Source organism: Muntiacus reevesi, chromosome 6 (assembly GCF_963930625.1).
Source record: "Muntiacus reevesi chromosome 6, mMunRee1.1, whole genome shotgun sequence".
NCBI lineage: Eukaryota > Metazoa > Chordata > Mammalia > Artiodactyla > Cervidae > Muntiacus > Muntiacus reevesi.
The window spans coordinates 46,194,455-46,219,615 of NC_089254.1; the positions used below are offsets into that span (position 1 = coordinate 46,194,455).

Genomic DNA, 25,161 nt, shown 5'->3' on the forward strand with positions numbered 1-25,161 from the left:
TTGCTTTATCTTTTTTGAGTACATCATTCTAACTCTACAAGATACTCCAGGCTTATCTTGTACATCTCTTGCCCCATTACTAAAATAAGTATTTCCTGTTTTTTTTTTTAACTCAACTGGATTCCAGGATAGTATTTGCTTTTGGTTTTTAATTCTAAATTAGCACGAGATAATTGTAACAATTATATTTTTATCAAAATATCACAAGTGGTCCATTTCCTTTGTGAATTTCCAGCTAGCCTGAATTTTTTTTCATTAAAGATATAATTGGTTTTAGTTGAAACCAAGATTCCTATCAAGTGATTAAAATGGTCCTCCATTGTTTACCTGACATTTATCATATTTTCGGAACTGAACTGATTTCACACAAGTGGATTTTTCACATGCTTAAAGCTTAGACTTTTCATTTGCTCTTTAATTCCTTCAAGGAACATATTTTAAATACCCAACAAACGCTAGGCACAGTGCTGGGTGCTCAGAATAGCAAGACAAGACACAGCTTCATTTTTTTTCCTTTTAATTTTTAAAAGCATTTTTGGCTACCCTGGGTCTTTGTTGCTGCACTCGGGCTTTCTCTAGTTGTGGCAAGCAGGGGCTGCTCTCTTGTGGAACATGGACTCTGGGATGCAGGGGCTTCAGTAGTGGCACATGAGCGCAGTAGTTGTAGCGCTCAGGCTTATTAGTTGCTCTGCAGCATGTGAAATCTTCCTGGGACCAGGGATCGAACCCATATACGCTGCACTGGCAGGCAGATTCTTAACCGCTGGACCCCCAGGGAGGCTCAGCCTTATCTCTTGAGTAGCCCACAGTCTGCTGGGGACATCGCCTGCTGTTGCTGTTGAGTTGCTACCTTGTGTCCAACTCTCTGCACCCCATGGACTGTAGCCCCAGGCTCTCCTGTGTATGGGATTCTCCAGGCAGGAATCCTGGACTGGGTTGTCATTTCCTTCTCCAGGGATCTTCCTGACCCAGAGATCAAACCTGCTGAGCCACCAGGGAAGCCCAGGGGTATAGTTACACTTCAGCATAAGTGATATAATGAGATTAAACTCAAGGTGAAGTAAACCAACAGAAGAGATCAAGAATACTTTCTTGACATTTTAAAGGATAAATATTAATTAGCCAGATGAAGTAGGAAAGAATGAGTCAAGCAAGGAGGTTAAAGGAGATGAGCAAGGATGGTTTAAGAAAATGAGCAGCATGTAACTGAAAAAGAGTAGTACTTTCTGAAATACTACAAGGAACTGACTGTGGCTGGACCGTAAAATAAGATGGAGGCAGTGATGCAAGTTGAAAAGTAGGTCTCGGATTTATGATGGCATAAAGGGTCTCGTGTGCCATGTTTACCTGTTACATCTGAGGGGCACTGTTGTGGGGTTTTTAGGCATAGGAGCGAGCAGTCTCTTGGACTTGTAGACAATGAACTAGAGTAGCCAAGAAACACGGTGAGGAATCCATTTCAGTAGAGGTGAAGAGAGTGGTAATAGTGACCGAGTGGAGTAGATAGATTGGAGAGATATAAAGGAAGTAGAACCAACACACCTTATCAACATATGGGTGTGGGGTTAAAAGAAAGTAGGTAATGTTTGAAGTAATAAATAAAACAGACCTTACCTGCATGTACCTGACAAGATAGGCACATACAAAACTAAGCATAATAGAATTAAAACCACAACTTACATCCCTTACTGAACAGATGTTTGTGTGTCCTTTCCAAGTATTTTGGAAGTATTACTGTAGATTAGTGGTCCAGTGATGATCCCTGTAAAGGAACAGTACTTACAAGGATTAAGTATACTGAATAGTCTGGTATGTCACTCTCGAGTTCTCAAAAGTAGAACCAAATGGACTGAAAGGAAATCAAAACCAGATTTATGAACACTTTTCAAATTAGTTTTCCTCTAGTGTAGTCCTTATACCTTGTATACCACAGCCAACTTGAGCTCTCTTGCCAATGGGTCTAAAAATGTTTTTTTTAATGTTCCTGGCAGAGTTTAGTTGATACTGCCTGTTATCTCGGATAGAAATCATAGTGATACATTTACACAGTGCATCAGTCTCACCAACTCTTCCCACTGTGCAAGTAGCTCAATAAATGTGTTTGGCACTTGGAAAACCACAGGTATTTTTGGCCTGCTTACATGTCATTTTGCACAAACATTTTGGCTTACTACATGTCACTGTAATATTAATTAGAGTTTTTCTTTATATTAATGATTGGTGCCTCTAAAAGTTCCCAGTGAGCATAACTGAACCTGTCCAGTAATCTCAGGAAATATCTCAATATTTCCATACCACTACTGGAAAGTGATAGCTCATTTTGGCAGATGGGAAGATTGAAATAGTGACTTAGATCTATCACCTCAAGCCTCTTTATCTGATGTCTTCCCTATATATGCTGTTTCCAAAATAACATGGTTTGAAATAAAACGAGAAGCATATTCATATGTCAGATAACAACTTTATGTAATCACTTAGTCACAAAAGCAGTTCCAGAAGGAGGTAGAAGACAACCAAAACAGAATATTGTAGTTTTTATAAAATGAGAGGTAAAGAAAGGACTGGGAAACAGTCCAGAAGACTCCTAGACAGTAATAGCCTCTCCTAATTGGAGTAAATAAGTAAGCTAGTAATCATTAGGTTTACTAATATCCACTGAAATACAGAATAAAATAAGAAACACAGTTCATGCCTTGGCTTGATAAGTGCTAGAAAAACAGGATTTGCCTGCAATTGTTTGTTATAGCTTTGTACTTTCTTCATAATCAGAAGAAACTTCTGGATAGGCTATACACATGGTTTCTAGCTTTTCTGACAGATTCATAGGGTCACCTGATTCATTCTTTCTCCTAACAATTCATAAGAAAATAGTATCTTTTAATAAGGAAGTTGTAACAGTATTTTTTAATGAGTTGACATATGATTTATTAAATCTCCTAATTAATTTATTCATGTCAGAAATTTAAGTATAAGTCATTTTTAACCTTAAGAACAGTTCGATACAAGCTCCTGATCAACATTTTTAAAACCACTGTTACAGACTACTCAGATGTTACTAAGTTGTAGAATCTTCTTTGCTTTTTATATACGCAAGTCCAAACTCTTAAACATTTTTTAGTAAGGAAGGTCCCAAAAATGACACCATGCTCTTATTTTTTCGTGTCTTCTAGGAAATGCCTTATGCCCAAATTGAAAACTAATGCATCGTCTTTACGTTGTGGCTATGGTCCTTATGAAATCTAACTACCAGAAATCTCTCTTCCACATCCAACCCATGCCTTTCTTTACTAAGTGACACATTAAAGTTGTCAAATTCAGTTTTTAATACCTAATTTAGATTTATGGATCTGTAGAAGTAGTGTGAGGAAATTATAAAGCTATGCTATCTAATATCACTAGGCATTAGCTATGTATGGCTATTTAAATCAGAATTTAATTTAAACGTAATTTAAAACCCAGTTCTTCTGTTGCACTTGCCATATTTAAAGTGTTGCACAGGGAACTCAGCCCAGTGCTCTGTGATGACCTAGAGAAGTAGGATGGAGGAAGTAGGACGGAGGCTCACAGGGAAGGAGTATATGTATACATAAAACCAATTCATACAGTGTTGTTGTGCAGCAGAGAGTAACACAACATTGTGAGGCAATTATATTCCCATTACAAAAATATTTTAAATGAAGTGCTCACTGTTTATAATAGCCAGGACATGGAAGCAACCTAGATGCCCATCAGCAGATGAATGGATAAGGAAGCTGTGGTACATATACACCATGGAATATTACTCAGCCGTTAAAAAGAATTCATTTGAATCAGTTCTAATGAGATGGATGAAACTGGAGCCCATTATACAGAGTGAAGTAAGCCAGAAAGATAAAGAACTTTACAGCATACTAACACATATATATGGAGTTTAGAAAGATGGTAATGATAACCCTATATGCAAAACAGAAAAAGAGACACAGAAGTACAGAACAGACTTTTGAACTCTGTGGGAGAAGGTGAGGGTGAGATATTTCGAAAGAACAGCATGTATATTATCTATGGTGAAACAGATCACCAGCCCAGGTGGGATGCATGAGTCAAGTGCTCGGGCCTGGTGGGCTGGGAAGACCCAGAGGAATCGGGTGGAGAGGGAGGTGGGAGGGGGGATCGGGATGGGGAATATGTGTAACTCTATGACTGATTCATATCAATGTATGACAAAACCCACTGAAAAATAAAAAAATTTTTTTTTAATAAAAAAAAAAATGAAGTGCTCAGTAGCCATATAAAGCTAGTGGCTACCATATTGGACAGCACAGATGTAGAACATTGCAGAGTTTAATTAGACAAAATAGTCAAGAAAGTATTGATACAAAAGGTACTTCAGTTGATAGTGACTTACACATTTATATATAAAAATGCCTTTATGATGGCTTCTCAGGAGGGAAGACAATCAAACTGTTTATAAAGAGAACCTAAAATTTAATTTGATTTTGCAAAAAAAGTGACTAAAGTTTTATAAATCCCACTTTCTATCCTCAAATCCTACCCTCAAAGATTTACAAATGCAGAACTTCTGAAGGCTGCATGTGCAGAACTGTGTGTAGAGCTAGTTCAGGATTCCCAGAATTTCTCCAGTCCATCTTATACAACTCTTCCCTTCTGCACATTTGGTCACTAGCTTCTACACAAAGTGTTGACTTAAATGTATATCTTTATATATATATTTTAACTTCTGTCTAATCTTCTGACTTAGGTCCTTGGTAGACAAAGACTAATATATAGCCATATTTGTGTATCATCTTGAAGTAATGTCTTTAAACGCCACTTATACACCCCATATTTTTCTACTTTGTATAAGAAAGTGATCATTCTTAAGGAAATAGGGTCACCCATCTCTTAGTAAAAATGATAAAATATTTTTTCCACCCTCAGTTTTTTCAAAAGCAGACCCTTCTGATAAATTCTATTTGGTAATGCTTGAGTCCAGGCTGAGCCTGGGAAAGGTTAGGGTAAATCTGGAACATCTTGTTCCAGGAACTGTTGGGAGCATAGTCAAAGGGCATAAATGCCAGCCTGAAAGGGGTTCTCCCTGGCCAGACCTGGGGGAAATTAAGTATATTAATGAGTTATAAATCATTTTAAAAAATAGCAATCTATTTTTAGTTCATACTGATGGTGGATGGATGGATATGAAAGAAAGGAAGACTCTTCTTTATACTATAGTGCTGACTGATAAATTTGGATTGCATAATGAAGTTGGAAAATCACTGTTTTGCAATCATCATAGCAAAGATTGGTTTTGGGAAAGAATGATCTGTAGATGCTGAATATAAACTTGAAGTTTTGACAAGAAACAGGATGTTTTGTTGTTCAGTCACGCAGTCATGTCCCAACCCCATGGACTGCAACACGCCAGGCTTCCCTGTCCTTCACTATCTTCCAGAGCTTGCTCAAACTTATTTCCGTTGAGTAGATGATGCCATCCAACCATTTCATCCTCCGTCACCCCCTTCTCCTCCTGTCCTCAATCTTTCCCAGCATCAGAGTCTTTCAGTGAGTTGGCTCTTTGCGTCAGTTGGCCAGAGTATTAGAGCTTCAGCCCAGCATCAGTCCTTCCAGTGAATATTCAGGGTTGATTTCCTTTAGGATTGACTGGTTTGATCTCCTTGCTGTCCAGATGACTCTCAAGAGTCTTCTCCAGCACCACAGTTCAAAAGCATCAATTTTTCAGCACTCAGTCTTCTATATGGTCCAACTCTCACATCCATACATGACTATTGGAAAAACATAGCTTTAACTATACAGACCTTTATCAGGAAAGTGATGTCTCTGCTTTTTAATACACCGTCTAAGTTTGTCATAGCTTTTCTTCCAAGAAGCAAGCATTTTTAAATTTCATATCTGCATTCACCGATTGGAGTGATTTTGGAGCCCAAGAAAATAAAGTCTCTCACTGTTTTCATTTTTTCCCCGTCTATTTGCCATAAAGTGATGGGACCAGATGCCATGGTCTTAGTTTTTTCAATGTTAAGTTTTAAACCAGATTTTTCACTCCTCTTTCACCTCCATCAAGAGGCTCTTATGTTCCTCTTCGCTTTCTGCCATAAAGGGGTGTCATTACATAGTCTTAATTGTCTTACCACTTCTTAGTTACAGGAGGAAAATAACTATAAAAATGGAAAAAACAGAGGCAGATGGGCCTCTGTGATAACTTTGAGATACATTCAGTATCAACATACATTCAGTATTATGTCGTATTTGCATGTAAGAGGGAGGTATAATCTGAATTTAATCAGAGAACACCAGGCAAAATCAAAATGGAAAACATTCTATTAAAAAGAGGGGGCTGTGTTCTTAAAAATATCAGTGTCATTGAAGAGTAGGGAGAAGAAGGCAAGGGGGAAAGCTAATGAACTATCCCAGATTAGTGGAAATTAAAGAGACATGACATCTTAATGCCAATCTTCAATATAGGACTAGATATCTGGACTAGAACTGAAAAAAATGATAAAAAGGACATAAGTGGTATAGTTGTGAAGATCGAAAGTAGATGGTAGATCAGATAAAAAGTATTATATTGATGTTAAATTTCCTAAATTTGGTAACTATACTGTGAATATCTTGGTTCTTAGGAAATACACAGTGATTTCCTAAGGGTAAAGGGACATGAAGTCTGTAATTTGATCTCAAATGGTTCAAGAAAATAATTGTGCTTGTACAGAGAGAATACAATGTCAAATAAAGGCTACAAAGGAGTTCTCTTTGCAACTTTCCTATAAATTTGAAATAATTTCAAATTCAAGATTTTTTAATTTTATTCAATGTTCTCTAGCCCTTTCTAAGGCACAAAATGACGTGATGATAATGAAGATGCAATCAGAGAGACTTTCAAAAGAGTATGACCGGCTCCTGAGAGAACACTCAGGACTTCAGGTGGGTGACATCCACTTTATGAGCCTCAGCTTTTAAAAAATACTTAAGTCAATTATTTGGGCTGTTCACCTTCCCAAGTCAAGGTGTTCTTAATTCTGACTTTGCTAAATGATTAAGCCAATTTTTACTTGAAGACTTAAGAGTGGGACATTGCATCAATATGCAAGATAATCATGACATAGAGATTTACAGCATGCTAACTTAGAGCACTCTTGTTGCAGTGATGTTTTAAGCAAAAGAATTGAGCAGCATTGAAAAAAGGCTGGTCCTGAAATAATTTAGTTTTGACATTTTGAATGTTTGCCATATGCATGTCAAAATACAACCAAAAATCAAAGACCTACATCACACTACTCTTCAGTCCTACTGTTTTAAACATCTTAGGACAAACCCTGCAGCATTCAAATATATGTTTTTCCTCCAGAGTTGAGTTGAAAGATGGAAATAGGGAAAACCTTTTTGTCATTGAAGTCACAAAGTTGGGGCCATGATTTTCTTTCTCTTCCCCTTCAGTTCATCAAGAGCCAGTTCCCTACATTCACCCATGGAATGGGCTTGTCTTCCTTCCCTCTTGGGCTGCCAGGTCATAACCTGAATTGATTTGCCAGCCCACTGGGAAGACCCACCCATTCCAGAGGCAACCCTGACTTTCCTAGTTCCTCCCAAAGTGGACTGTCTCTGCTCTTCTGCTTTCAGGTTGGGCTTTTCCTTAGAATTTGGCAGCGTTTGTGGCCTTCAATCGAGGCTTTTTAGCAATTACAGCTCTACAGTTATTTCACTGTACAAGAAACCTTAGTCTCATTTCCCTGCTTGTCAGTGGTCATTGTATCTTCAGGATCTAGCAATGTGCCTTGTACAAGACAAGCAAGCACTCTACTCATAGGCCTTGATGTCGGACAACTGGAATAACTCTTAACTCTCATGCTAGCTTAGTGATCCCAAGCAGTTTATGTCACCCTGCTGGGGCTCACTTCTCTTCATCTGTAGAATCAGAACAATAATAGCACCTGGCTCACCAGCTTGTTGGGAGGATTAAAGAAAATGTTAGGCCACTTAGCATTGTACCTGGCCAGTAAACACCCCAGGAATGAGAGCTTGTAATTATCACCATTATCGGTATTAATTCTTCTGTAGAAATTTTACTGAAATAATGAATTACTCTTATCCAGGCACTCTGGCCTTGATTAGAGCCAGTCAAGACAAGGTCCAAAGCACATTGGCAATCTGTTATTCCCAGTCGAGTTGCATGTTTAACTAACCTACTTTGACAATAGGACACCCAGAGACAGACAGATACTTTATGTGCTCCAGACCCACGACTCCCAAAGCTCACTTCACAGGGTCTGGAGAAACCAGTTAGATTTTCAGCAAGACTACCCTTTCCCCATCTCTAAAACAGAGTACCTGAAATTGTTGGCTTTATCATGGCATGATGAGATGAGAATTATTCCTTTGCATCCTTCAAGATCCTCCATGGAAAGTGGAGAAACACTTTAGAAGCCTCTCACCTGGAAAAAGAACTTTTTCACCTTCGCATGTGTGAGGTCAGAGTATAGGCAATGAGGATGAGTACCTTACACCAGTGGACTCTGCCTAGGTGTCAGAAACATTTAGATCCCTAGATGGAGAAGCAGCAGGAAGACTCCATCATTGCTGAATATCCCATTATGGCAGCATCCAATGATTCTCTTAATCCCTAAAAAATGTATGTTACTGAGATTCACTCAACCCAAAAAAAGCGTTCCCAAAAAATTTCAGCTTACAGCTTATACATTCTTGATAAAAGTGTTCAAAAGCTTTTATGAGAAATTCACTCCCAAGAAAGTGACTGTTAAATCTGTGTCTTTGAAAAAATGACATCATCCCAAATATTCCAAGTACCAGGCTGAGAGTTGGGCGTTGATGCATTTAGGCCTTATATCCAGGTTTTTGAAATATTTAATGGATAGTACTTACTAAGGATGTGCTCTGGACCGAGCACTTAGTTGATGGCTTCATATAAAAATCCTCGTACTTTCTGTCCTAGCTTATCAACTAAAATGTATATTATGTAAATAAGGAAAATGAGACCTGTAGATGTTAAATAATGTACCCAAAGTCACTAACTGAAAAGTGAAAGCATTCACAACTGGATTCAAAGTCAAGAAATCATCATCATTAACTGTTACGCTCTTTCACCTGCTGGTCATTGGACTTTGAGTTCTGGGATCTGTTCTCTGGCTTCTGGGCAGATTCAGCAGCCAAAGGGAGGCATAGGTAAAAGACCAAAGGCAGGAAAAGGGGAAAGGCAGAAAACTTCCCCTGCTCTCTCAGTTTGGGGCAGCATCTGCCACAGCAGCCTCATCTCTTTCCACAGTCCCAGTTCCCACTGGGGGCTTCCACCTGGTGTCCCTCATTCCTGGAATCTGTAATACTGTCTCCTCCATTGCCTTCCAACCCAAAGAGTGGTTTTCTCCTGTTGCCAATTCCTAAGTTGCCTTGCCATCCTCTTTCGGTGTCTACTCTCTTACCACCTATAAAACCAGTTCCCTGTAACAAACATCTATTTGAAGAAAAAAACTCTTAGCCCCATGGTTAAACAATTCTGTAAACCACGAGTAAATCATTTGACATTCATGCACCTTGGCTTCTTTAATACTTAGATAAGGATTTTAATATCTCATGAGCATTAAATCCTAAGCAAGAAAGCCCTTCAAATATCTTTAAACAAGATAAACTCTCTACAACTGTTCAGTTCAGTTCAGTTCAGTCGCTTAGTCATGTCCAACTATTTGCGACCCTATGGACTGCAGCACGCCAGGCTTCCATGTCCATCACCAACTCCCAGAGCTTACTCAAACTCATGTCCATCGCGTCAGTGATGCCATCCAACCATCTCATCCTATGTCATCCCCTTTTCCTCCCACCTTCAATCTTTCCGAGCATCAGTCTTTTCAGATGAGTTAGTTCTTTGCATCAGGTGCCAAAGTATTGGAGTTTCAGCTTTAGCATCAGCCCTTCTAATGAATATTCAAGACTGGTTTCCTTTAAAATGGACTGATTGAATCTCCTTGCAGTCCAAGGGACTCTCAAGAGTCTTCTCCAATACCACAGTCCAAAAGCATCAATTCTTTCGTGCTCAGCTTTCTTTATAGTCCAACTCTCACATCCATACATGACTACTGGAAAAGCCATAGCTTTGACTAGATGGATCTTTGTTGGCAAAGTAATGTCTCTGCTTTTTAATATGCTGTCTAGGTTGGTCATAACTTTTCTTCCAAGGAGCAAGTGTCTTTAATTTCATGGCTGAAGTCACCATCTGCAGTGATCTTGGAGCCCAAAAAAATAAAGTCTGCCATTGTTTCCCCATCTATTTGCCATGAAGTGATGGGACCAGATGCCGTGATCTGAGTTTTCTGAATGTTGAGTTTTAAGCCAACTCTTTTCACTCTCCTCTTTCACTTTCATCAAGAGGCTCTTAGTTCTTCTTCGCTTTCTGCCACAAGGGTGGTGTCATATGCGTATCTGAGGTTATTGATATCTCTCCCAGCAGTCTTGATTCCAGCTTTAGCTTCATCCAGTCCAGCATTTCTCATGATGTACTCTGCATATAAGTTAAATAAGCCCAGTGACAATATACACAGCCTTGACGTACTCCTTTCCCGATTTGGAACCAGTCTGTTGTCCATGTCCAGTTCTAAGTATTGCTTTTTGACCTGCATATAGATTTCTCAGGAGGCAGGTCAGGTGGTCTGGTATTCCTATCTCTTGAAGAATTTTCCACAGTTTTATTGTGATCCACACAGTCAAAGACTGTGGCATAGTCAATGAAGCAGAAGTAGACGTTTTTCTGGAACTTTCTTTTTGATGATCCAGTGGATCATCCAATGGATGTTGACAATTTGTTCTCTGGTTCCTCTGCCTTTTCTAAACCCAGCTTGAACATCTGGAAGTTCACAGTTCATGTACTGTTGAAGCCCAGCTTGGAGAATTTTGAGCATTACTTTGCTGGTGTGTGAGATGAGTGCAATTGTATGGTGGTTTGAACATTCTTTGGCATTGCCTTCCTTTGGAATTGGAATGGAAACTGACCTTTTCCAGTCCCGTGGCCACTGCTGCATTTTCCGAATTTGCTGGCATATTGAGTGCAGCACTTTTACAGCGTTATCTTTTAGGATATGAAATAGCTCAACTGGAATTCCATCATCTTCATTAGCTTTGTTTGTAGTGATACTTTAAGGCCCACTTGACTTTGCATTCCAGTATGTCTGGCTCTAGGTGGGTGATCACACCATCGTGGTTATCTGGCTCATGAAGATCTTTTTTGTATAGTTCTTTGGTGTATTCTTGCCACCTCTTCTTAATATCTTCTGCTTCTGTTAGGTCAATGCCATTTCTGTCCCTTATTGAGCCCATCTTTGCATGAAATGTTCCCTTGGTATCTCTAATTTTCTTGAAGAGATCTCTAATCTTTCCCATTCTGTTGTTTTCCTCTGTTTCTTTGCATTGATCACTGAGGAAGGCTTTCTTATCTCTCCATGCTATTCTTTGGAACTCTGCATTCAGGTGGGTATATCTTTCCTTTTCTCCTTCGCTTTTCACATCTTTTCTTTTCTCAGCTATTTGTAAGGCCTCTTCAGATAACCGTTTTTCATTTTGCATTTCTTTTTCTTGGGGATGGTTTTGATCACAGCCTCTGAGCTATGATCCTCCGTCCATAGTTCTTCAGGCACTGTCTATCAGATCTAATCCCATGATTCTATTTGTCACTTTCACTCAATAATCATTAGAGATTTGATTTAGGTCATACCTGAATGGTCTAGTGGTTTTCCCTACTTTCTTCAATTTCGGTCTGAATTTGGCAATAAGGAGTTTGTGATATGAGCCACAGTCAGCTCCTGGTCTTGTTTTTACTGACTGTATAGAGCTTCTCCATCTTTGGCTGCAAAGAATATAATCAGTCTGATTTCAGTGTTGACCATCTGATGATGTCCATGTGTAGAGTCTTCTCTTACGTTGTTGGAAGAGGGTGTTTGCTGTGACCAGTGAGTTCTCTTGGCAAAACTCTTAGTCCTTGACCTGCTTCATTTTGTACTCCAAGGCCAAATTTGCCTGTTACTCCAGGTATCTCTTAACTTCCTACTTCTGCATTCCAGTCCCCTATAATGAAAAGGACATCTTTTTTTGGTGTTAGTTCTAGAAGGTCTTATAGGTCTTCACAGAACTGTTCAACTTTAGCTTCTTCAGCATTACTGCTCAGGGCATAGACTTGGATTACTGTGATATTGAATGGTTTGCCTTGGATACAAACAGACCATTTTGTCCTTTTTGAGATTGCATCCAAGTACTGCATTTCAGACTCTTTTGTTGACTATGATGGCTGTTGAAATTAACAAACTAAAATGGACTGGTTGGGTGAATTTAACTCAGATTACCATTATATCTACTACTGTGGGAAAATTATTTCTTAATTGGCCACATTTTTTTCCCATTCACCTACTTAACCCCTCATTATCCAATATGAGAGCCTGAATAATATTCTGAGATTTAGTTGTCATTATATGAGAACCATTTTCTTAAAAGTCACTCTTAAACTTTGATTATTCACTTTCTGAACCCATTTGAGAAGCAAAAGATTGCTCTAGACCAACCACAGTAAAAAGCTGTGCCAAATTGTCCTTCATGAATTTTACTTCTGTTGTCAGACCAACCTCAATAATTGAATTACATCATAAAGTTCATTGGGAAACAACTTTTCAGTTTTATATACTTGATTTATTTTAAATAAAATAATCTTAAAGGACTGTTAAAATATTAAGGAAACAGGTGGAAGAGGGAAAACTGGTTTCTCTATTGTAAACAAATTCCACTTTACATCTTTTAAACCTCTTTGGATTTCCCCATCTGATCCCCTGCCTGTTATAGGCACTAAATAAATATTAGAAAACAGTACCTTCAAAACATGTAGTCTTTGCCTTTCCTTGTTTGCCATGACTCTCTTCTAGAAAAAAAAAAAAAGCACAGCGTATTCAGGGTCATTGACAGCACAGACTTGTCAGCACTATCCTCTTTTAAAGTTTCATTTTGGAAAATTACCCTTCGCTTAAGGGACTCGTCAGGGTAGCAGCTCCATTAAAGCTATGATTTTTATCTAAAGTGATAAGATATATGTGAACGCATAAGAGCTATACCTTGTTATTCAGATGCCTCCTCTAATGCTGTCCTCTGACTCAGTTGCTTTAATGTTACTGTAGTTGCCCTGAAAGCAAGAATGCTCAGCCCAGAAGAGAGCTTGATAGCTTCTCTGTTGCAGCAATAACCACACAACTCCCTTGTTTGATTTTTTCTCAATGTAGAAAATGATATCTTATGTTAATGTCTATCCCATTTTCCTCCAGTTTTAAATGATGTATTATAGTCATCTTATGATCAGCAAAGAGTGTAATTTGAGAAGCCAGTTCTATTGGCAAATGTCAGAAGAATAGCAACAAAAAAAGCCACCAGTATGGATTTTTTTGTTTCCTTCATTCTTTCTTTGCCAAAAATCTTAATTAGGTTTACACGAGGGGAATTTTAGAAATTTTGTTCTCCTTGTATAGCCTGTGAAATGAAAGCAAAATAGATTAAAGCCAGGGAAAAGATGAACTTAACAAGAGTGTTATTTCTTCTCCTTTTAAACACATTAATACATTTTGTAGTTTTTAAAATATGAGACTTTGTATTTTCATTTGATTATCCTTGCAATTAATTACTATACACAGAAAAGAATGTTTTTTTATTTTTTTAATTTATTTTAATTGGAGGCTAGTTACTTTACAGTGTTGTGGTGGTTTTTGCCGTACATTGATATGAATCAGCCATGGGTGTACATGTGTCCCCCATCGTGAACCCCCCCACCTCCCTCCCCATCCCATCCCTCAGGGTGTCCCAGTGCACCGGCTTTGAGAGCTCTGTTTCATGCATCGAACTTGGACTGGTCATGTATTTCACATATGGTAACATACATACATGTTTCAATACTATTCTCTCAAGTCCTCCCACCCTCAGCTTCTCCCACAGATTCCAAAAGTCTGTTCTTTACATCTGTGTCTCTTTTGCTATCTTGCATCTAAGGTCGTTGTTACCATCTTTCTAAATTCCATATATATGCTTTAATGTACTATATTGGTGTTTTTCTTTCTGACTTACCTCACTTTGTGTAATAGGCTCCAGTTTCATCCACCTCTTTAGAACTGACTCAAATGCATTCTTTTTTATAGCTGAGCAATATTCCTGTGTTGTATATGTACCACAACTTTCCTATCCATTCATCTGCCGATGGACATCTAGGTTGCTTCCATGCCATACAACCCAGCAATCCCACTGCTGGGCATACACACTGAGGAAACCAGAACTGAAAGAGAATGTTTTTTAAAAGTTCTTGTCATATTTATGAATCTCTTTCTCTAACTACCCAAGTCATGTTTTTTTCTTACAGGATCGTGCAGGGAAAGACAAGAAATGCCTGTGAACTTTATGAAAGGAGATTGTGAATATACCGTGTCAAGAAGAGAAATTTGTTATCATGTTAGCCTCTAGAAAATTTAAAATTCAGTTCAGAAAAACATACTATGACCAGCCATTATTTTTTAATGCCACACACATAGACTTATCATAATGGCATTATCACAGTATTGATGATGTTTCAGATATATTGTAAAGCCTGTATTCCAGCTCTTAAATAAAATATAAGCATGTTAAACACCTTATTTAGATACTGATAGTAACACTGGTGTATGGTGGCTGAAAGAGTGAAACGTGATAACAGTGACCTTAAGTGCTTTTTTTAAGCCTGATGGTACTAGTTAACTCTTTTAAGACAGCTGTATTGATAATTATATTTTCAGTATTGTGTTTCTGCACCTGTTAAATTATTTTTGTTGACATTTGTGTTAATACATCATTAGTAGGCATTCTGCTTTTTTAATGTTCATCTGGGAATGGAGTTTACATCTATTTGCATAACTGCCATAGCACTGAACTGAAATTACTTTACAACAATGTGGAATTCTTGAGATAGAAAGTTTATGTATAATGTGTCCAAAAAGCGGTGTTCCCATTGCTGTGAGAGTTGCTAACTACACAGATATCACCTCATACATACAGACACTGGTGCCACGGTTTCTCTGAGGCGTTTCTGTATTCTGAAAGCTACATATTAAATACTGTTTTCCATTCATATATTCATTTAGTTTCCTTTAGGAGAAGATGATTGTTATATTAATGTGATTTAGGTTGCTCCAGTGTTTAGACTTGAAAGCTATCTTCCTTGTTTCTTAAAGACCTAGATATAAAAGAAAATGAAAAATAATTACTGGAGTCTTTACTTCCCTGATGTTTGTTTTATCCTTTGTTATGATCATTTTAGCACCAACTTCATGCATAATTAGTTTTTTCATTGTAACGTGGCAAGTCCATAAGAAATGAGCAAGTACATAAGAATTTAATTTCAGATATAAGGAGTTACTGCTAGAAAACAGACATGTAGGAGACATTTAACAGAGTAAGAAATGGGAGTTAGGCCATATGGGCTGACAGAACCATAAATAACAAGGCAAGGGAATGCTGACAGAGGAGAGAACTGAACAAGTAGCAACTTAAAAATATCAAAGTGCCAGCCTACCAGAGTGAGATATAGATTCTGTGTATTTATGATCTTGGCCTAGTCAACAAATCAAGTCTAATGACAGAATAACATACAGAAAAATAGAAATTGCACAGCTTTAGAACTGACAGAACCAGATAAGAATCCTATTCTCACCACTAATTTAGCCTTTGGATTTTGCACAGATAAATCAAACTTGCTAGATTTCCATTTCCACATCACTGAAATGGGAATCATAACATTTAGGTCGGGATTAATATATAAACTGAGATAACACAGTGATTCTCAAAAGTTGTGCAGACTGTACAGCAAGGGGAAAGACCAGGTGCTCTTTGAAGAGCATAAGGATTTGAAAGATTCCCAGAAAGCACTTAATATATTCAAGTAGTCTTGGTCCTCATCTCAATTGTACAGGTTTGCAAACAGTCCTCAAAAGTGTATACAGTTTTCCCAAGTTGACATGAGTAGTTAGATCCAGGGCTAGGATTTGAGTCTAGAATTTAGGTGTCCTGGTTCCCCAGATACTATTCCAGTTTTTATACACAAATTAGCTATAATTTGCTAAATAAAATACTGCCATGTACTAACCAAGGTTTGGACCATGAAGTCTGGCTCCCGAGTGTGTCTATTTTACACCACGCTGAAGGCCTCTTGAGCTGTGCTTGTTCATCCTTTTGACTCTCCTTGTCAGTGAGGGTGCTTAGCAAATCCTATTATTATAAATAAACACGGACCTAGTCGAATTGCAAATTAAGTTCCTCCTGTCAGTGATGACTTCTTTATATCTTAGGCTGTATTATAGGTTCAAACAGAAGGGTTACACTTGCCCTTTTCTATCAGTTAAGAGTTTTGTCAGATTCCCTCCCTCCCTGCAAATATAACTTGAAGTCTCAGGTTATAGAAAGTCACACTTAAGAAGCTCTAGCTGAGGGACTTCCCTGGTGGTCCAGTGGTTCAGACTCTGCACTTCCAATGCAAAGAGCATGGGTTCAAGCCCTGACTGGGGAACTAATTCCCACATGCCACTCAGTGTGGCCAAAAAAAGAAAATAGTTCTAGCTGAGCATCTAGAATGTGGCGTTAGTCATCTTCATTGCTCATCTGACTCTATATTGGGCCCCTGTACTGGTAACTAGATTAAGTCTTGGTGCCACCAACCTGCCTGGATCTGTAAATTCTCATGCTGCAGTCCTGGTGGGGCTCTACTGAGAGCCTTGCCTCCTCAGACCACACAGTTCCAGCCTCCTGGATGCACCTGCTCCCATTACCCTGCTCTACCTCTGTGGCTTGGTCTGGTTCTGCATTCCCATCTGGTTCATTGCCTTCTCTGTCTGTCCCATCTACGTACCACCAGAGCTGAACGGCCATGCCTGCAGCCAACATGTGTTACACCATGTGTTTGAGGACCCATGATGCAATGTGTAAATACAGTGGGCTTTTTATGCCTTGCTTATGTCTAGAATGAGTTCTCTGAAGTCCATGAAGCCCTTTTGAATTTCTTTTATTCTTCAGCCTACCCGGAAGTTCTTGAGCCCCACTATTGAGAATTCAGTTTGGTTTTTGTTTTAGCATTTCTTAAATCAGTTAACTGGGGCTTCCCAAGTGGCTCGGCGGTAAAGAATCTGCCTGTAATGCAGGAGACATGGGCCGGGAAGATCCCCTGGAGAAGGAAATGGCAACCCACCCCAGTATTCTTGCCTAGAAAATCCCATAGACAGAGGAGCTTGGCAGGCTACAGTCCATGGGGTCACAGAAGAGTCGCACACGACTTAGTGACTAAATAATAACAACTTACTAAGTGCATTTTATTATTTCATAGTTCAGCTCTGGTAGTATGTAGATGGGAGGGACCGCCCATCTCTTTCCTACTCAAAGAGTCTCATCATGCCTGCCATTTACATTTGGATCATGATTTTAAATTACATCCTCTACTTTCTCTGCAGTCCAGCCTTTTATATTTAACTTAACTGTTATTAGTCCATCAGCAGCATGCAGTGTGCCCCCACAATATCTGTGCATTTTACACAGGAAGAATTTACAAGGGAAGTAGACTTCTGGTGTCTCCTTTTTTATCTTTACTGTGACTTTCACCACAAGGAGGACGAAGCACACAAAACACAAGAGCTTTCAGTTACCCCTTGTGTACACACGCACACACGCAACATAAGAGCTTGACTTCTGATTGTGACAAAATTAGGAAAGACTAAAGTTCCTACATCACTTCATGGGAAATAGATGGGGAAACTGGAAACAGTGTCAGACTTTATTTTTGGGGGGCTCCAAAATCACTTCAGATGGTGACTGCAGCCATGAAATTAAAAGACACTCCTTGGAAGGAAAGTTATGACCAAGCTAGATAGCATATTAAAAAGCAGAGATATTACTTTGCCAACACAGTTTCGTCTAGTCAAGGCTATAGTTTTTCCAGTGGTCATGTATGAATGTGAGAGTTGGACTGTGAAGAAAGCTGAGCACCAAAAAATTGATGCTTTTGAACTGTGGTGTTGGAGAAGACTCTTGAGAGTGCCTTGGACTGCAAGGAGATCCAACCAGTCCATCCTAAAGAGATCAGTCCTGAGTGTTCATTGGAAGGACTGATGCTGAAGCTGAAACTCCCAATACTTTGGCCACCTCATGCAAAGAGTTGACTCATTGGATGGGCTGATGCTGGGAGGGATTGGGGGCAAGAGGAGAAGGGGACGACAGAGGATGAGATGGCTTGAATGGCATCACCGACTCGATGGACATGAGTTTGAGTAAGCTCCGCGAGTTGGTGATGGACAGGGAGGCCAGGTGTGCTATGATTCGTGGAATCGCAGAGTCGGACATGACTGAGCAACTGAACTGAACTGAAAGTTCCTACAGGGTTTTTTGTTCTTCGTGGTCACCGGTTTTCTAAATTTGAGCAAAGAACATATTTGAAGTTTTGGCTTTGCTCCCTAAGCCAGATGCCTTCCTGGTCAACCAGGTTTCTCCATACTGTATTATCACTCCTTCAGATATCTTTGTTCCTCCTGAAGCAACACCCATGATAAAGAATTTAATTCTCATTCTCAGTGCACTGATGACTTCCTGCCACATCTCAGCCAAGGGCTTCCTGAAATAACACTCTACAAGGATTTACTTCCTGAAAGGTTTTTTTTATTTTTCTCTTGAAACAAAACTGACACACAATATAGAAAACAGAAAAAAATACAGTTCGGTTAATGCTCTTACATACAAATATTTACAAAAATTAAATCATACCATACATACTGTTTTGTGACCTGCTTTTATTCCTCCACATTAATACATATTCTTCTACAGCAGGACCTCCAATAGGATGTATAAAATTCACCCATCACCTGATGGGTCAGGGTTTTTTCAAGTTACATACAGTCGTACCCATATGCCCTGTTCACTACTAACCACCATTGAGAATTACCCACCCAAGCAACAGGACTGTGCCATAACCACCTGTTATGTGAGGACAGAAAAAGGAGATGAAAGCCACTGTCCTGCGACGAGCATGTGATTCATCCCCTGTTGTTGGACATTTAATGAGAAATTTTATAGGCAGAAAATGCTCTACAAGCAGACAAGCATAATTAGTATATGCATAAATCACCTGAAATCAAATCCCACTTTGACTCCTAGTTTCTTCATTTTTAAAGTGAAAGACTACCTCACGACCTGGGGTGGCTCAGGTTAAGAATCTGCCTGCGATGCAGGAGACCACCTCCAATCCAGGAGACACAGGCTCTATTCCTGGGTTGGGGAAAGATTCTGGAGTAGAAAATGGCAACCTACCCCAGTATTCTTGCTTGGGAAATCCCATGGACAGAGGAGCCTGGTGGGCTACAGTCCATGGAGTCACAAAGAGTCAGACAGGACTGAGCAACTAAACCACCACCGAGACTCCACCTCAGGGACTTAGAGGATTAGATGAAGTAAACCAACTTTTTCTGGAAGAAAGCGACTCAATATTATACAAAAACTGGTACCCAATGGAACATTGCCTTCGTGAAGAAAAGAAGAAGAGAGAAGGAAGAAAGAAAGGAAAAGAAAGAAAGATAGGGGGAAAGAGAGGAAGAAAAGGGAGGGAGAGAGAGAATGGGATGGAAGGAAGGAGAAAATGGGAAGGAAGGAGAAAAAGGAAGAAAGAAAAAGATAATCCGAAAGGAGAATTTATACATATGCTTTAAAAGTGGACCCCCTAGTTCTACACAATGAAAATGCACCACAAGGCAGTTTCCAAGAACCTTTTCCTGACAACTCTGGGTTGTTATTCTCCTGACACCTCTCCTCCTGCCCCAGGCAAAGCCCAGCATCTGATTTGCATAGAGATGCAATAAATGTTTATTTGGATTTAATTCTATTTCTAATGTATCAGATTCTCTTCAGATAATTCTTCCCATTCCTTGTCTTTAGAGTATATCCTATTGTTTTAAGATTACCATAAAATTAATTACAATTTTGACCAACTGTCTTAAAATAATACATCCCTGTTCCAGACCAGTGACATATTTCCCTTCAGTTTCCATTGGCAGATTTGATCTTGTGGAAGGGCCTGGGTCTGGGATGTTTTAGTAGCCACTTGAACCTTTATTGCCACTCTTATTTTTCCTTTCCCGATGATTAAAATATATATACACACCTCTGTGCAGGTGTGATATTTCTAACTCTTTGAAAAATAAGAGAAAGGCAGTGGTAGGGCCAGATCTACAGTTGGTGGGGTGTGGGGTTGCCCAGAGCAGATAAAATTTGTGGAAATCTCTGTAAGAAAAACAATATAAAATTACCAAAGCAAAATTAGGTTTGAACATGAGAATTTCTTCAGAATAAGAACAAAAATGACAACAAATTGCTAGAGCCTTGGAGACCCAGCTCCATTTCTACTAAGATATCCCTGGGCAGTTTATCAGGAATGCTTCCTGGCTGCACTTGACCACTCCAGTATTCCAAGAGTAACTGTGTCAGGTGAGAGTCCCAAAGCTTAAACTTCATTAACTCACACAAATCTACCTCTAGGTGGTCAAGTGGCTAAGACTTCGTGTTCCCAATACAAGGGACTTGGGTTCAATCCCTAGTAAGGGAACTAGATAGATCCCACATGTCGCAAATAAGAGTTTGCCTGCCACAAATCAACAACAACAACAAAATTTCACATGCCACAGCTAAGATCTGGTGCAGCCAAATAAGTAAATATTAAAATAAGCAAATCTGCCTCTAGGCAAGAAATGAGAGGGGAAAGTTAATGTAATCAACTGTTTCAAAATTTAGTGGAACAGGCATCACAATCGCTGCTTTACTTCCTAATACATATATTAGTTTTCCAGGGCTGCTGCAATACATTATCATAAATGTTGCTCATAGCAAGTGTATTCTGTTAAGATTCTGGGGATTAGAAGTCTGCAATGAGTGTTCAGTTCAGTCGCTCAGTCGTGTCCAACTTTTTGCAACCCCATGGACTGCAGCACTCCAGGCCTCCCTGTCCATCACCAACTCCTGGAGTCTACTCAAACTCGTGTCCATCGAGTCGGTGATGCCATCCAACCATCTCATCCTCTGTTGTCCCCTTCTCCTGCCTCCAATCTTTCCCAGCATCAGGGTCTTTTCCCATGAGTCAGTTCTTCGCATCAGATGGCCAAAGTATTGGAGTTTCAGCTTCAACATCAGTCCTTCCAGTGAATATTCAAGACTGATTTCCTTTAGGATGGACTGGTTGGATATCCTTGCAGTCCAAGGGACTCTCAAGAGTCTTTTCCAACACCACAGTTCAAAAGCATCAATTCTTAAGCACTCAGCTTTCTTTATAGTCCAACTCTCACATCCATACATGACTTACTGGAAAAACCATAGCCTTGACTAGACAGACCTTTGTTAGCAAAGTAAGGTCTCTGCTTTTTAATATGCTGTCTAGGTTGGTCATAATTTTTCTTCCAAGTGTAAGGGAGCTAAAATCCAAGTGTTAGCAGTGTGGGTTCCTTCTGGAAGCTCTAGTGGATAATCTGTTTCCCACCTTTTTGAGCTCTGCACTTGTTTGGCCCCATTCTATCCTCAGAGTCAGTTACAGCCAATGGAGTCCTTCTTATGTCACGTTGCACTCTATTGGTCTTCTGCTTCCCTCTTTTACATTTAAGGACTCTTGTGATTACATGGTATCCTACCCAGAGAAGCCAGGATAATCTTGATTTTAAAGGCAATTGATTTGCTTACCACCTGGTTTTGATTTAATTCCACCTGCTACCTTAATTCCTCTTTGTCACATAATTTACCACACTTAACAGTTTCTGAGGATTAGAATATGGTCATCTTTAGGGGAGAGGGGTGTTATATTTCTATCTGAGCTCCCCTGGTGGTTCAAATGATAAACAATCTACCTAAAATGCAGGAGACCTGGGTTCGACCCTGAGTCAGGAAAAACCCGTGGAGAAGAGAATACCCACTCCAATATTCTTGCCTGGAGAATTCCATGGACAGAGGAGCCTGGCAGCCTACAGTCCATGAGGTTGCAAGTGTCAGACATGACTGAGTGGCTAACACTTTCACTTCACTTTATTGTTCTAGCTACCACAGTGAGGAAACTATGTGAATGCCAAGTACTTTTGAAAGTGTGATTTGTAATCAGATTCCCATAACATTTTATTAGTTCTTAGTGTGGAGAATTTGGTGGGTTGTGTGTGGGGGGTGGTGGGTGGAGTTTAGAGGGAATTTTATTTTTTTAATTGAAGTATTAGTTGATTTACAATGTGTAAATCAATGTATAGTTTCAGGTATATGGCAAAGTGACTCAGTTATACATACATATTTTTCAGATTCTTTTCCCTTATAAGATTATTATAAAATACTGTGTATAGTTCCCAGGAGAATTTGTACTTTTAATGAGACCATCTATGAGGCAATCCAAAGTGCAGTTGTACGTTTCAAAACTGAAACAGAGTGGGACCCAAGCTCACCATGCCCAGAGCCTGCTGCCTTTGGTTTTCCCTAATGAAGGCAGTTGCAAAATTCTGTCAATATTAGAAGATATCAGATGCAGGATTTTATCTAAAGAAAACAGAATTTCAAAAAAGATAGCTGATTGAACACTCACTTTTAGTCTCTCCTAAACTGCATTAAAACTAAAAGTTTTTAAAAGCGTAAACCTGTAAGAATAAAGTGAGTATGAAAAGGAATAACACCAATGTTCTAGGAGCTGCAGAGCAGATGAATAAGGGGTACTGACTTGGTAGAATTGAAAAAGAATGAATTCTACTTTCGGGGGAGGGAGAAGGTGGGGGGGAAGGAGCAAGTCAAGAAAAGGGCCAAATAACAGAAGCTCTGGGAGTGATGGCACCAGCTACTCCGGGCAAAGGAGGGCAGGCATAGGCTGAAACGAGGAGGGTTAGTTGAAAGCTGTCTGAAAAGCACTTAGATCCCTAGATTCACCAGTTTTCCCGCAGCGCTGGGTGATGGCCCCCCTCACCCCAACAGAGATGATTTGTCTCTTTGAAGAGGCTAAAGCAGAAAATCTCTTTCCAAAAGAGAAAACACATGAGTTAAGTAAACGACACATCATACTAATTGCAGAACTTCTTCCTCAATCCACCATGACAGCAGCCAGTCCCTCACTTCCAGGCAGAAGACCAAACAAGTCTTTTTCTAGGTGGGGATCTCTCGGGCCCTGGAGGAAAGACCTCATGACGCAGCCATGAGTGTTGACATCAGGCATTCCCAGTCAACTCTCCCTGCAGGACACCTCATCCTCTCGCTCAGAGATTCTGGGCGGCTCTTGAGGCCCCTACTTGTAAATACAAGGAGGCAATCAAATCTGAGGAGACCTAAGAAAAGCCTCTGATACGAAAAAATGGAAACCAAAAAAACAAGCTGGAAAAAAAAAGTGATGAAAATACAAAATATGCAGGAGGAAGAAAAGGACAATAAAAAATAATAACAACTCAATGTCTTCAGAGAAACTGGATTCTTATTTCAATACACCCATGAGATCAAAACTAGAAGCTATAAAAAAAAGATCTTTTTTGCAGAAAATAAAAATGAGCCATTTTAGGGAGAAACAGGGGAAAGTTCATTATATCATCATATCCCTAGCATACTGTCTAAACATAGACCTACCCAAATGACCTGAGTTAAAAGAGAAGATTCTACAAGTTTTAAGTGAGAAAACCAACACACAAAGGTGAAGGGAATCCAAACTTCTCAAAAGGAAATCTGGAAGGTAGAAGATGATAGAGCAAAGCTTTCAAAAGTCTGAGAGAAAAACATTTCTAACCCAGAATTCTATACTCAATCAAGTTATAAATCAAGTATGAAGGAAGAATAAAAACATTTTCAGGTTCTTACATTCTCAAAAAATTTACCTCCCACACACCCCTCCTCGGGGTACTGAGGCTAGAGGATGTGCTCCACCTAAGTGATGAGCGAACTGAAAAGGAGGAAGCCAGGAATCAGGAAAGCAGAGATCAGCTCAGTGAGAAACAGAGGGCAGGAGGGTGGTGAAGTGAGATTCTTAGCTAGGAGGCAGCTCATATGACTCTGGAAGAGGTTTTTTCAGGAAGATGTTGTTAATCAAATTTCTGATGTGAATGAACATATTGGATATAAGGAACATATGGAAAGGAGACTTTGATTATGCTGGAGGAGTGTTTGAGGTTAAATGGTGATGTTCTGGTGGTCATGGAAAACTAGGCAAATAACACAAGAGAAGGAAACCAAAAATTACCCAAGAAAATAAAAACTCAAAGCACGGGGCTTCCCTGGTGGTCCAGTGGTTAGGAATCTGCCTGCCAGTGGGGGGAACATAGATTCAATCGCTGATCTGGAAAGATCCCACATGCTCAGGAGCAACGAAGCCCATGCGCCACAATTACTGAACCCATGCGCCACAGCTTTGGAAGCCTACACACACTAGAGCCTGTGCTCCACAACGAGAGAAATCACGGCAATAAGAAGCCCACACACCGCAGCTAGGGAATGGCCCCTGCTCACTGCAGCTAGAGAAAGCCCAGGCCCAATGATGAAGACCCAGCACAGTCAAAGATAAATAAATAAGTCTTTATTAAAAACAAACCAAAAAACTCAAAGGAACACATCCAAAAGAAGTCCAGGAAATCAAAAGTAATAGAAGCTTGCCATATAGTTCATTCTGAATAGAAAACAGAATTATAATAATGTCAATCCGCATTCTTTGGGTTGGATTTGGAGCCTTTTCACTCCAAACGCCACCAACAGCACATATTAGCTGTGTAACATTAGCCAAATCATTTAACCATGGTGAGCTTCAGTTTCCTCTTTCTTAAGTATGAGTGATTGGGTTTTTTTTCAGGTAAGTTAGATATTGCATGTGGTAAGTGCTGGTGCTTAGTTGTTACCACTAGTGCTGCCTGAGAAGTACCCTTGTAGAACTAGTCAATTCCTGAAATCATAACACTGATTAAAAAAAGAAAACAATATTGCTAACTTAGGAATCTATTTCACTCTTCTAGAAGCACTGTTGAGATGAAGGCGATGTTTGTAATGCATTATGAGCTCTTTGAAAGAAAGCCTTGTTTAGATTTGTTTATATTGGTCTTCCGCCCATATTAGCATCTCCATTTGTTCCTAGTGTAATTAGATTAACACTATATCAGCGTATGACTTTGC

The 25,161-nt window shown here is 39.4% G+C and overlaps 1 protein-coding gene across 2 annotated transcripts in view; it reads left to right on the forward strand.

The window, feature by feature from the left end:
- The window catches only part of LOC136171141 (B-cell receptor-associated protein 29), a 50,459-nt gene extending 34,327 nt beyond the window's left edge, over positions 1-16,132 (forward strand). Inside the window, exons 7-8 of one of the 2 annotated variants that reach the window (XM_065939844.1) lie at positions 6,818-6,918; positions 14,375-16,132. In XM_065939844.1, the coding sequence (XP_065795916.1) occupies positions 6,818-6,918; positions 14,375-14,407 (134 nt within the window). In that variant the 3' untranslated portion in view covers positions 14,408-16,132. The remainder of the gene's footprint in view (positions 1-6,817; positions 6,919-14,374) is intronic. The other variant, XM_065939845.1, reaches the window with a different exon arrangement.
- Positions 16,133-25,161: the final 9,029 nt, after the last annotated feature.